This window comes from Rhinolophus hipposideros (assembly GCF_964194185.1).
Source record: "Rhinolophus hipposideros genome assembly, chromosome: 25".
Taxonomy (NCBI): Eukaryota; Metazoa; Chordata; class Mammalia; order Chiroptera; family Rhinolophidae; genus Rhinolophus; species Rhinolophus hipposideros.
In genome coordinates this window covers 19,565,452-19,578,474 of record NC_138071.1, presented here as the reverse complement: position 1 = coordinate 19,578,474, position 13,023 = coordinate 19,565,452, and the positions used below count along the sequence as shown (strand labels likewise).

General features: G+C 36.9%; 1 protein-coding gene across 13 annotated transcripts in view; it reads left to right on the top strand.

Annotated features, from left to right (window-relative positions):
• The window catches only part of DGKI (diacylglycerol kinase iota), a 377,107-nt gene that overhangs the window by 299,862 nt on the left and 64,222 nt on the right, over positions 1–13,023 (top strand). For 9 of the 13 annotated variants that reach the window (XM_081038705.1, XM_081038706.1, XM_081038703.1 and 6 more), the window contains 4 exons: positions 3,256–3,325; positions 5,500–5,540; positions 6,411–6,538; positions 8,316–8,438. In XM_081038705.1, the coding sequence (XP_080894831.1) occupies positions 3,256–3,325; positions 5,500–5,540; positions 6,411–6,538; positions 8,316–8,438 (362 nt within the window). Of the gene's footprint in view, positions 1–3,255; positions 3,326–5,499; positions 5,541–6,410; positions 6,539–8,315; positions 8,439–13,023 lie in introns of those variants that run through there. The other 4 variants (XM_081038699.1, XM_081038704.1, XR_013992605.1 and 1 more) reach the window with 3 other exon arrangements.

Genomic DNA, 13,023 nt, shown 5'->3' with positions numbered 1-13,023 from the left:
CTATTATACAGAATTCCAGACTTCTGCTTGGTTTTTAACCCTCCACCCAAAATACACATTAGGACAGCACTTTTCTGCTCTGCATCCTTTTGTACCTTTTCCACATCTATACAATGGTACACACATGCACGGAGGGTGCTTAAAAGGTGTACACATTTTAAGACAGGAAAACCATATTTTAAAATTGTAATACTCAATATGTACTGATAACAAAAGATGAATACAAGTCACGTTTGACTTCTGCCATGACAAGAGGTGCTCAGAGTGGTTCCCATCAGCATCCAGACACTTCTGATGACGGTGAACTACTGCTTGAGCAACGTTGACCAAAGTGTCCACTTGTATACATTTTTTTGGCACTGCTGGTATATATGTGTGGACTAGATTAGATCTATGGGGAAAATTATGTTGAGACTTCAGTGCTTTTATACATGTTTTTAATACGTAAAATTTTTAAATAAGTAATTTAATTGCTTTACATTATAAATCTTCCCTAGATTGGGGAGATATTACATTTTTCCTTTGCAGTTCAACATAGTACCACATTATGGTAGTTAGTAACTGTCTGTCTCCTTTTGGGTGTTTTTTTTGTTTTGTTTTTGTTTTTTGAACAAGGTTGAAAGCTTCAAAAAAGGAGGGAGAGGATGCAAACCTAGTCAGGGAAACTTTTAATCTTCAGGTGGGACCAGGAAAGTATCCCATTATTTTTCAATAAATTTTTTTTCATGAGATTTCTGTGCCTTTAATTAGTCAAGTACTGTTTAATTTCAATTATTAAGGCAATATAATACTCCATATATATAGTTTTTCCACTTGTCTGTTTTTCAAAAAATAAACACAAGTAGAACTTAACGGCACTTTATTTAGATGGCTGCAAGCAAACATTTGGGAGGGACCATGGATGGAAATCAGCAAAAAGTTCATTACCTCCTTCTGTATAGAAATTGGCCTGCATTTAGCCCACTACCAAGAGAATAGCTGCCAGAGAGACAGCTTCCATTGTCTGATACTGCAATCTCCGGTAACTTTGGAATAGGAATTGCTGTTCCTGTGTGTCTGGATATTGTTAAGGCGTTTTACTGATTAGAATCTTGTTTTGTTGAATTGTCTCTGACCTAAATTTTTGACCCTTGAATTAGTAGTTTTTTAACCTTTGCGGGTTTGATAATCTATGGGAAAAAAGTGGTTCCTTTATCCTTGAAAATGCACATACACATAGACACACCAAATTTAGCATGACGTTTCAGGGAGTTCAAGGATTGGTTGAACTATTTAAAGACCCAGAAGTGTTTTGAAGAGCTCTATGTCAACCATTGTGTTTTCACCAAGCAAACTGATCAAGTTCCATTTAAAGAAAACATCTTTAAGGACATTGAGTTATATCAAATGCTTTGTGGGTCAAGGTGAGAATAAACAAATAAACAGAAAATAGGCAAAATAAATGAATAAAAGCCCAGCACATTCATAAAATTCTCCAGACACACAGACAGTCATGCATAAAAAAAGTACACAATTATATCAGTATTACTTTACCAGTCTGGATCAACGAGTCACGTGGCTAAGGCAATATATCTATCTGCATTTTATTAAACTAAATTAGATAATGTGCAGTATTCTCTAATTTGAATATTTGAGCAATAACATTATTAATCTTTAGGTTTTTAAAATAAATCAAGTATTTCTTTTAGGATATTTTTTAATGGTGGTCTCGGTAGCATTTTCAATATCAAAATTTAGAAAGTATCCTTGTTGTTTAAGTCCCTTTACTTTTAGAGAAGACAGCCGTGTTTCCGTTTAATATCTTTATTTATAGGCTTTCACAATACACTAGATATTTCACATAACTTCTACATTTCTTGATTTATAATTATATTTCTTACCCAACTGAGACATGTTGGTAGCTTTATATGTTTTATAAAAGTACATTAAAAACCTTAAGTTCCATTAAAACAAGATATTGATGTGTCAAAGTTTAGTTCTCAAAATGTCTAACGTAATTCTCGTATAAATAGGTACTGAGCACATGTCAAGATTTCATTTAGCTTAACCATCAGGGTGACAAAGGCAGTCCAAAAAGGAGGAGTATATATTTTTCTCTGTGCCCACAGCTATGTCAATTCTATATGTATACACATAAATTGTGGTACCAGTTCTCAGTGACACCAATTTTCCTCTATCAATTATTTAATTTACAGAATCCATTCATATGAAAAGCTCCATATACCCAAGCTTTCTAATAATCAAATGGATCCCTTTTGTCCCGGTCACTTCATGTCCATGGTTCTAAAACTTTAGCCTACACCAGACTCACTAGAAAGCCTTGGTAAGCAGATTGCGGGATTCCACCTCCAGGGTTTCTGTCAACTGGGGGTGGCTCCGGAAATTGCATTTCTGACAGGTTCCCAGCTGATTCTGCTGTTCCAGGGTTCACACTTTGAGAACCATCGAGTTACACATAGGTTTTGACTGATAGTCAAGTGAGGCCGCAAGGAGTATTGGTTAAATACAAGGGGTATTGGTTAAATTCCCAAGGACATCAATGCAACCTCTGATTGGCTCTCGTCTTACTTCTGTTATTCCCATTTCCTTCTTCTGACCCTTCTGTACACATAAGGTCATCCAAACCCAGCTGCTCTTCAAGGATATTCCCTATATTTGAACATCTCCAATCCATACTAAGGGTCAAATCCCAGTGTTTTTCCCATAGAAACTGGCCCCCTTCCTCACTGGTCCTATTTCTATCAGTGATTTCAATGTCACTATGAGCCAGAGCTAGAATGCTCCAACTCATGGGTTGGAAACTAGAGTGCACTTTTTAATTTATTTTCTAAATTATCATTGGTAGAGTTTCTCTTAGTAGAGGACATTTTTGTACCAGTGTGGAGGACCGAAATGTAAGTGATAGCCAGCTGCCACTAGTTCCTCAGCCTCATAAAGAGAAAGAAATTCCTCGGAGGAAGTCAATATCCCAAGTCCTATCATCTATGAATGTTTAACGGAATAGTTGAAAACCTGGAAATTTTATGTGGGACTTGTTTTAAAATTTTATGTTGGAGTTCTATGTGAAATAATTTATTTCAAAGCAGAGTCCCTATTTCTGTTTCTAGTAAAGAGATATGGTTTGGTCTCTCACTAGTGCTTTGCTTAGGAAAGGATGCTTGCTCTTAGAAACAGATGATATGGTAGTTTCTGTTGAGTGAGGGAAGCACCTCAGGTCATTCTGATGGAGCCACAAGCACGTGTCTCTCTTTTCAGGACCAAGAAACCTCCTTCCCCAGGGCACTCTCAGCTCAGAGACTCTCTCCACGGTGGTGCTTTCTAGATGGTGAGTGTTTCTGTATTTCATGGAGGGGTGGAGGGTGGGGAAAGAGCAGGGCAAGACATCAATGGATGAAGTGGACATTAGTTTTCCAAAAGATTATTCAGAAACCTTTTACGTGGCTCCATATGATGGTACTTGCCTCTCAAACGATATGGACTCGCTGATGTTGCAGTACACCTTCCTGAAGTCATTTCCCTCAAAGCAAGTTGGTTAACTCTGGCTGAACTCCATCAAATCGCTCAAGCTGACATTTCCCTTTCAGTCCCCCGCCCCCATTTCCTGAAACATGATGAGTCCCTGTCTTAAATTGAGGCCAGTAGATGTGTTCAATAAGTATGGGATGGGTACTAACATGTATGTTACTTGCACATTGTAGAACTTTCATATAATTTTCATTAAACCATCATTTCAGTGTGATGCATACATTTTTATCAAAGTGTAGAGAATTTCAGTTGCATTCATACCTGCTCTGTTGAGCATTACATTGAATGCTTAGTAGCTCAGTTATTTTCTGATTGGGTAATGAGTCCATTTTCCATTGCAAACATCTCTCGCTCCATAGATTTTGCCTAATCCTACTTTTCTATTCCAATGACCCATACTGAAGTACATTGCTGCTTATATGCTCACTACCCAGTGTCCCTCTTGTTGATGTGGACATGTGGTTTTCATCATAGACCCTGCTCTTGTTTATCTGTGTGTATATCTGAGAGGATATAAATGTGGATAAAATGTGTGAATGACCAGTATTATGAAGATGAACACTTGTATCTATATGAAATCTAACCCACATAAATCATGACATAGGCTTTCATTAATGGCTTGTCAACTACCTCTGAAGGTAATTTACACTCTTCTTTGCTCCAGCTCTTTTATTCCCTACTGATGAGAAACATAATCACTTGTTTTTCCTGAACGCACAGAAGAACAACTTATATTTAAGAATACCATGAAAACTTACATGAATTGTTCTATGTATAGTCTGTTTTATTATATATAGCCTTAGATAAAATTATACTTGTAGAAAATGGTCTTAACCCAGATTAGTTTTACTCTATAAATAGTTTTATTAGATACCTTTAAAAGGTAATTACAGTCGTGGTTAAAAAGAACAGACTAGAATAAGTCCTTCTCAGGCAGATTTTATTCTCCTGTTGGTTTTAGAGGGCAGGGAGCATGACTGTCTTGTTTCTTAGCTCATTTCCTTTGGAGAAAAGCTAGTCATTAAATATTTATGATTTTTGAATGACTATTTGCGTTTTGAGTTTTCCCTCTAGTACTATGTACTTTGTAGAAAATCTATGTATAATAGTTGGACTCAGATTTAAGCAAGGAGAAAAGTAATTCTTTTCACCATTAAAATTAATAATTTCTAAAAACCCAAAGTTGGTAAGATTTTTTTTCTCAAGCCACAGCTGCAGCTCAATCTCTTTTGGATGGATGTTTAAATTTATATATATGTATGTATATATAAATTTATATATTATATATATATATATTTTTTAATTTTTTTTTCTTTCTGTTTTGCTTTCTTCCAACATAGCTTAGGGACTCAGTTTTAAACTGAAATGATTCCTTAATACCAGATGCGGTCCCTGGCTCTGCTTCTTCAAGCTCTTTCCCAAAAGGAGAATCACTTCCTTGGGAAGTCTGGCTACTACAGTTTTTTTTTTTCTTCTAACTTAATTTACTTACTAAATACGTAAGGAGTCCCAGGTCTGTTTAAAATCCTGTGCTAATATCTGGAGATGTAAAAGAATAAATGAAACACAGACCTTAAAAGAGGCAGGCATCTCAGTGTCATCATTATCTGTGAAGGTGGTTTCTGTGAGAATGGAAACAATGTTAATGTGCGTGGGGTAGAATCAGTGAATTCTCTATGGGATCGGGAGGATGGAATGAGCCAGGTTTCACAGAGGAGGTTGCATGTGGTTGGTCCTTAAAACACAAGTAAGATTTAGATAGGCAGATATAATGGGGAAAGAAGGGATTTCTAAACAGCAGGATAGCAGCAGCTGAGGCATTCGAGTCCTGAGTTTTTCAGATTTAGGGACTAGTCAGTAGTCCACATGAGTGAAATGTAAGGTTTTTGATTGACGTGGTAGGTCAGAAGGTTATAAATTTAGTGCCAGATCACAGGACACTGAATGCCACACACTTTTTTCTCCCCCCCCTAGCAACTTCTGCTGATCGCTTTTATCGAATAGACAGATCTCAGGTAAGTTTCCTTGAGCTTACTTGTGAAAGTGAAAAAATCCCAAGTAAATATACTTTATTGGCAGCTAACCTTATACATTTTTATAACAGAAACATTTACAGACTTTGGAATGGTACTCCTAGCCTAAGCTATGGGCTTGTTGTCTTCATGTGTTTTGTGATTGATGGACTCAAGATAATAGGGCTTGACCTTGCAAATGAGTGCAGAAGATAAGAGACTTGTGAATATTATCACCAGCCTGCAGTCCAGATTTTTATTTACACTGCCACTTTTACTGTTTTCTAGTCAAATTTTATGCCTTTAAACATTTGAGAACTTGAGGGTATATCTAGGCTACTTAGTTTCAACTAATCACTCCCAGAGTTCAGTAATGAGAAAATAAAATTCTTATGCCCAATAATCACAAGTGTTCCCACTCTCAAAATTCTCCTGTAGAAAGAAAGTACAGTATGAAATCCAGCTATAAAACCAGTCATTAACCATGCTACTTAGCCTTGACCAGATCCTGGGTTGGAAGTCCAGGTTATTGTACATGCATGCTGGACTAAGTCGCATGCAGATGTCACTACTTTGATAGTGTTTGGGAGGAAGAAGAGGAAAGACCACCTCTGGTTCTACCTAGCAGGATCCTGGTCAGCTAGGAATCCAAACCAAGGGGGATTCACCCCTCCTCCTTGCCACATTCTCGTTACAGTGTTGCTTCAAGGAGGGAGATCCACTGACCAGGCCCTTGAAAATACACTGTGGTCATTTGCTGTGTCACAGAATTTCATGACCCCTCAAGACCAAGAATGCTTTGTTTTGTTATTCTTCAGATGATGGATTTGAGCCTCCTGTCAATCATCTGACAGACTTCTTTTTCTTCCTTAGGAACATTTGCACTTTGTGATGGAGATTTCTCAAGATGAGGTTTTTATTCTGGACCCAGATATGGTGTTGTCACAGCAGGCGGGGACACCTCCAGGAATGCCTGATCTGGTGGTGGAGCAAGCCTCAGGGTGAGTCTGTGTCTCCTTGGGTGGTGTGATTGTCACCGCAGGGTGACATCAGTTTCTTGTGTGGATGATGTCTAATGACATCATCCCTGATCTGTGGGGGATCCATTCCAAGACCCCCAGTGGATCCCCGAAACCATGGATACTAACAAACCCTGTCTATACTATGATTTTTCCTGTACATACATACTCCTGATGAAGTTTAATTTATAAATTAGGCACAGTAAAAGATTAACAACAATACCTAATAATAAAATAGAGCAATAATAACAATATCCTGTAATAAAAGTTATGTGAATGTGGTTTCTCTCCCTCTTTCTCATTAAATAGTATGTTATTAAAAATCACCCTATCATCATTTCACACTGACCCTGCAAATTTGGTACTATTATCATCCTAAATTCATGGATAAGAAAATTGTTGCTTAGAGGCTTTTGTAACTTTCCCAGATTGCACAGAAAATAGATGGAAAAACTGAGATTCTGTCCCAGGTTTTCTGATGCCAGAGCTTGTGCATTCAACCACTGCATTGAACCACCAAAATAGTCATAATACTTCTAAGTTATTTCAACCATTCAGAAATATTTATTTAGAGCTTTTTATGTGACAGGTATTAGTGTAAGCCCTTGGGAAACAAGAGTACCCAAATCAAAACAGATAAAAATCTCTGCCCTTTGTGAAGTCTAATGAATTTCAGTGGCTTACTGGTATGTAAGACTAAATAGTTAAAATAAGGATTTCCCTGGAAAGCACACACACATGCACTCAAATGGCATATACAAACCGTGCGTACATCCTCATTCACTATAAACAGACATACTCACTTAAGTAACCCCTATGACTGTTTACCCCTCTTCCCTAGTTTATTTGGCCATTGCTGCTATTTCTGAGTCTCTCCCACTCTGCGAGAGCCAGCTGATATCCATAGTGTACGAGAGTGTGTGAGACATCACGAGAAGACAGAAGTGGCAGGATGGAGGAGATCTATTGCTGTGTTTAGGAGGCCAGTGACAGTGATACCAGAGCTGTTCTGGCAAGAAGGGAACGCCAACAGGCGCATAGGGTGGTCTGATGTAATGCTAGGAGCCCCAGAAAGTGCCCGAGAAAACCACCTTCACAGTCCATGTACTGTCAATCCAGCCTGTTAGTTGTGGGGAGAACGAGTGAGATGCCGTGTCCTACTGCGGAAGCACTAGGTACTGGAAGCTAGGTCTCCTCCCACTCCACCCGATCTGGGTTCTAATCCTTGAACTGATAAGAGTGAACCCATTCTGCCAAGCTCACCCTGGTCTCTGCCCTACCTGTCATTCTTCCCATGTCAAATAATGGCCAAAAGAAATGGCTTTGCTCTGGGTCGGACCTCTATTAGCTCTAGCTCCAAAATGAAGGTAGCCTGAAAATCCACCAGAACTTGAATCAGTGCCTTTCTTATTTCTGATCTGGGACCCCCTCTGGAAATAAATGACGAACAGGGAAGCAGTGAAAGAGGATGGGCTTTGTTATTTGCTAATCTGCATTTCTATATCAGGCTCCATTACTTCTTCTTTATGTCACATTTTAAATCACATCTCCTGCAAATTCAGTTTTCTCATCTGTCAAGAGGGCAGAATTATACAGGTTGAGAAAATTCAGTGAAATAATCCATGTGAAATGCCTTGCAAATACCCAGTGAAGATGAATTTCTCTTCTCACGTTTAGAAACGAGAATCATCTTGAGAAAGAGTAGAGCAAGTCCTGTGGCTGCCTTTGCTAAACTGTCTGGTGCCCTTCTCTCTCCCAGAATGTCAGACTGGTGGAACCCTGGCCTACGGAAACGCATGCTGAGTGATAGTGGGCTGGGCATCATAACTCCGCATTATGAGGACTCATATATGAAAGATCTCAGCCACTCCCGTGTGCTACAGTAAGAGTTCTCTCTCTGTTCTTTTCTTGTGTGCCCCTGTGATTGCTGGGAGAGGAGTGCGTGGGGCCCTCACCAGTGGGAAGGATTCTCTTTTCCGTGGTGTTCATGCTGTCTCATGACTGTGTCACCCGTGGTGTGACATTTTACTCATTTCGCTCACTTTTACCCACCCAAACCCGTGACGGAGCTTCGCTTTTCATTTCTCTTACTCCTGAACCACACCGAGACCTTTCATGTGGCTCTAGAAATACTTTCGACCTCCGCGGTGTTTGCTTTACTGGAATCCAGTGTTGACCAGATGTCCTTATGTTGGCCGCGTCATGACGACATGCATGAGAATGATCATGAATAGTTTGGAAGTGACATAGTTTTCATTTGTGTGAACATTTCCACGTGCCGTTAGAGCTGTTTCATTTGTGTCCAGTCCTGAGCCTGTGGACGTGTGCTCTGGGTAACGCTGCCAGGTGGTTTTGTTGGCTCCAGTGGGTTCTGTCTCTCTACATAAAGAACACAGCCTTTGTTCATAGACCAGAATAGTAGGTGTGCTTTCTTCTGAAGCCCGGTCATGGTCAGAAATAGGGTGAATGTCGGGAGTTTGCAATAGTGTCAGCACATTCATGTCCAGTGTCTCCTCCCTCCTGTCTATTCATCTCTGCAGGAGCAGGTGCTAGGAGCAGGCTGTGGCCACAGCCACACTCAGTCACGCCCACCGTTTGACATCAAGCCCATCCCCCCATCTCAGAGGTTATGCAAGTTCATTGCAACCCATGAAATTCGGCTGGTTTCCAGTCACATCCAAGGTCCTCATCGAATAGAATAGTGGCCTGGTAACCACACTGTCTCACTATTTTTGCAAAATAATAAGATTACTACAATTCTTAGAAGCCTAGGGTTAACTGAAGAGGCAAGAAGATGCATTGTTTCTAAAGGAATACAGGAAGCAATTTCCATATGACAAAGAGGAGAAAAATGAGAAATCTGCAGCTAATTATTTCATTGATAAAGGTTGTACTCAGACACTCTGAAAGCAAAGGGTGACTTCATTTTAATTGCTTTTCTGTACCACCTCTTATTTTGTTGTGTGAAGAGTGGAAAGGAAAAAGTGAATTACCATGGATTTTCCTTTTTAATTAAACCATGTCCTTAGTTTCTGATGGCATTTTGATTGTTTACAATTCAGAGTGTTTTTTCCATTTCTATTTTATACAGAATTGAGGCTTGTGAACCAGGATGAGTCAGCCACCCATTGATGACTAAAATAAGTGTCCACCTAGCTGGTGACAGATTTATTTGAAAATTAGAGTTTTAATTAGCCACAGAAATAGAAATTAAGCCTAGAGAAACCAGATGAATGTTTTAGTTGTTCTTATATACAGGATATTTCAAAAAAAGAAGAGTATGATTTCAATGTAGTTTCCTATGCCCTAATTTTTCTATATATAGCATATTAACGTATATATCATGATATGTGAAGTGATAGTTTCTAAGATAGTAAATATTCTTCCCAAGATTCACAAATAAATGTACTACTTTGCATAATAGCCAAATTCTTATAACTCTATATCAGATTCAACTCTTATTTTTTTATTTGGGTTGTACTATTTTTTCAGGATTTCTCTTAGTTTCTCATTGATCTTCAATTGGCGGATATCAGTTTTCCTGGTCATTTATACTACCTTAGCTCTTAAATACACTGGAACAGCTGACTCTGAATGCTACTTTGTTTGTTTTCCAAGTGATTTGGCAGAAAAAAGTTTTTAAACATTCACTGCTAGCCTCTGAATCTTCCCAGCTGAACCTCCAGACATCGTGGAAAACAGTCAAGTCATCTCTAATGGGCTCTGTCTGAGACCCTGACTCAGAATCTGTGAGCAGAATAAAAATGGTTGTTTTAAGTCACCTTTTTAAAAGAGTAAATAATTTACCCTATCCTAATTTGCCTATTAATTCTTTAAATTTTTTTTTTAATTTTGTTCTTTCATTCCTTGGGAAGAGCATCTCTTTATTTCCTTCAGAGGTCATCTCTGATACAAATAGGTATACTTGTGGTTATGGAATAATGCAATTATATAGAATTATATAATATGTAATGTAATAATGTCAGTAATAGCTGGTATTTATTAATAGAATATCTCCTACTTTGTACCATAGTTAAATAAACTTAAATTCTTTTGATAACTTTTAAATGTCACCATTGCTTAGCAGATGAGTAAACTGAGGCTCACGAGGATTAAAATATTCACCTTCGGTCACCCAAGATAACAAATATGAGAACTGTGGTTTGAATGAGGTTGGCTTGACTGCCATCTCCATGCTTTTTCCACTGTCCAACATTATCTTCCCGAAGGGCCAGCTCAAAGGGAGGGTTCTCGGAGCCCCACAGCCCAAGAAAGATTTATTTTGACTTCTGTTTTTCTTTTAGCCATTTTCAAAGTGAAGAATTCTGCAATAAAGGGAGACTACAGTGTTTCCCTGAAAATAAGACTGAGCCAGACAATCAGCTCTAATGCATCTTTTGGAGCAAAAATTAATATAAGACCTGGTATATTATATTATATTAGACCAGATCTTATAGTAAAATAAGACCGGATCTTATATTAATTTTTGCTCCAAAAGATGCATTAGAGTTGATTGTCTGGCTAGGTCTTATTTTCGGGGAAACACAATATGTATGTGCAATATGTATATATGACTATAAATTTAACCAAAGGTAAATATCGTTGAGAGTTAATTTTAAGGTAAATATTTTTGCTTTTTAAAAAAGATTGAAACAAAAAATGATGATGATAAACATTTATTTAAAGTATATTAAATATGTATTAAATATACCTAAATCTAAGTAAGTGCAAAAATTATATGAAAGGTACTTATGTGCTAACCTTCCTGATATATCTTGTTATTGTTTCATGTTGTTTGCATTAAGCCTTTGTTTCAATTCATAAACAACATAGAATAGCATAAAACTATATGTTGTTTTATGGGCTTTTTTGTTTTGTTTTGTTTTATCTTTGTACTTTCCATCACCTGTATCGTACAATGCATACACTTTGGAACTTGCCTTTTCATTCAACATCATATTTTTAATATGTATTTATATTGATACATATGTATGTGTTTTTTTAAAATCAGTTTATTGGATATGGCATTTACATCATAAATATACCATAATTTATTTCTCCATTTTCATGTTGATTTTTAATATTTTATTATTTAAGAAATGTAGTGAATGTCCTGCTACATGATTCTTTCTGTGTTGCAGGATGTATATGCAGTTTTTACTTTACCTGATATTGGAAAATTTATTTTCTCATTAGAAATATTGAAGAATCAGTATGTGAACAGGGTTTGAAGAATTAAACTGATATTCTAAGTACAACAGGCATCTGTTGCTTCCAGCTGAAAAGTTCCAGCCATGTGGAGATAGGAAAAGTTCATTTTTAACATCCTATTCACAATGTCAAATAACCCGCTATAAAAAAAAAAAATCAAAAGGAAACTTTAAATTCTGGGAGCTAAAAATACTATTCATTAGAATTTGTAGGAAACCAATAAAATGGTTTTCACAGAATGGTTTATGGTTTTAAATTGGTATCAGAAAACTGATATCTGCCAATTGAGGAAAAGTGATTGTACAAATAAGTAATCAATTTGATAAACTGAAAGAAGAATCCCAGAGTAGAGAACAAAGAAACAAAAGAAAAATAATAAAGACACAAATAAATGACAAGAAGAATAAAGTGAAACATAATAGATGACTACCAAGAATAATTTTTTAAATGATGCTTTAGAAAGATAAATAATACAGACAAAATTATGAGAAAACTGATAAAAAGTAAATATAATAGATGACTTTATAATACACTATGATGATAATAGACTATAGATGACTGTGTTAGGAAACATAGAGCACTGTAATTGCAACCTTTGCCCCTTCAAACATTTCTGACCCAACCCCCTTGGGTCTCCCCAGGGTTTCCTCATCGTTTTAAACTTTACTTATTAGATCCATCAACCTTTCTTCTACTTCAGGGAGACTGAGACAGAATGAACAAAAAGAATGAATTAGATTTCTATAATTCCTGGGACTCTTTGCATTTATATTATAATTTCGTATAGAATAAATATTATAATTTTTAGGAAAAAATATGTTTATATATAATATATAGACAGAGACCACTTATACCTAGGTCGTCTAGTAGAGACTGTAATTCCAAAGAAAGGTGTACAATGCATATGGGGTCTTTGAAACTTTCGGAACATAGTAAAAAACAATCTTTAAGAACCAATTTTGAAATAAATTGGTGAGAAATGGTTGACTCACATTATTATTGCTAGGACCATAGGGAATTTGTCTTTAAGTTCAAAAAATGTTTCCAGTGTCTAAGAAAGTTCTACTTCTGGAAAGAGGTTTGCTTTTATCATGGATTGTACCACTACAATTAATGACAAGAGTATATTTCATTTTTGACAGAAGGTTCATTCACAAGGAAGGAATTAACTAAAATTTTTGCAGAGAGAATCTCTTTGAATTCTAAGGGAGACTTTTTACAACTTTAGGATCTATGAGATTTTTTTTTTTTTAAGG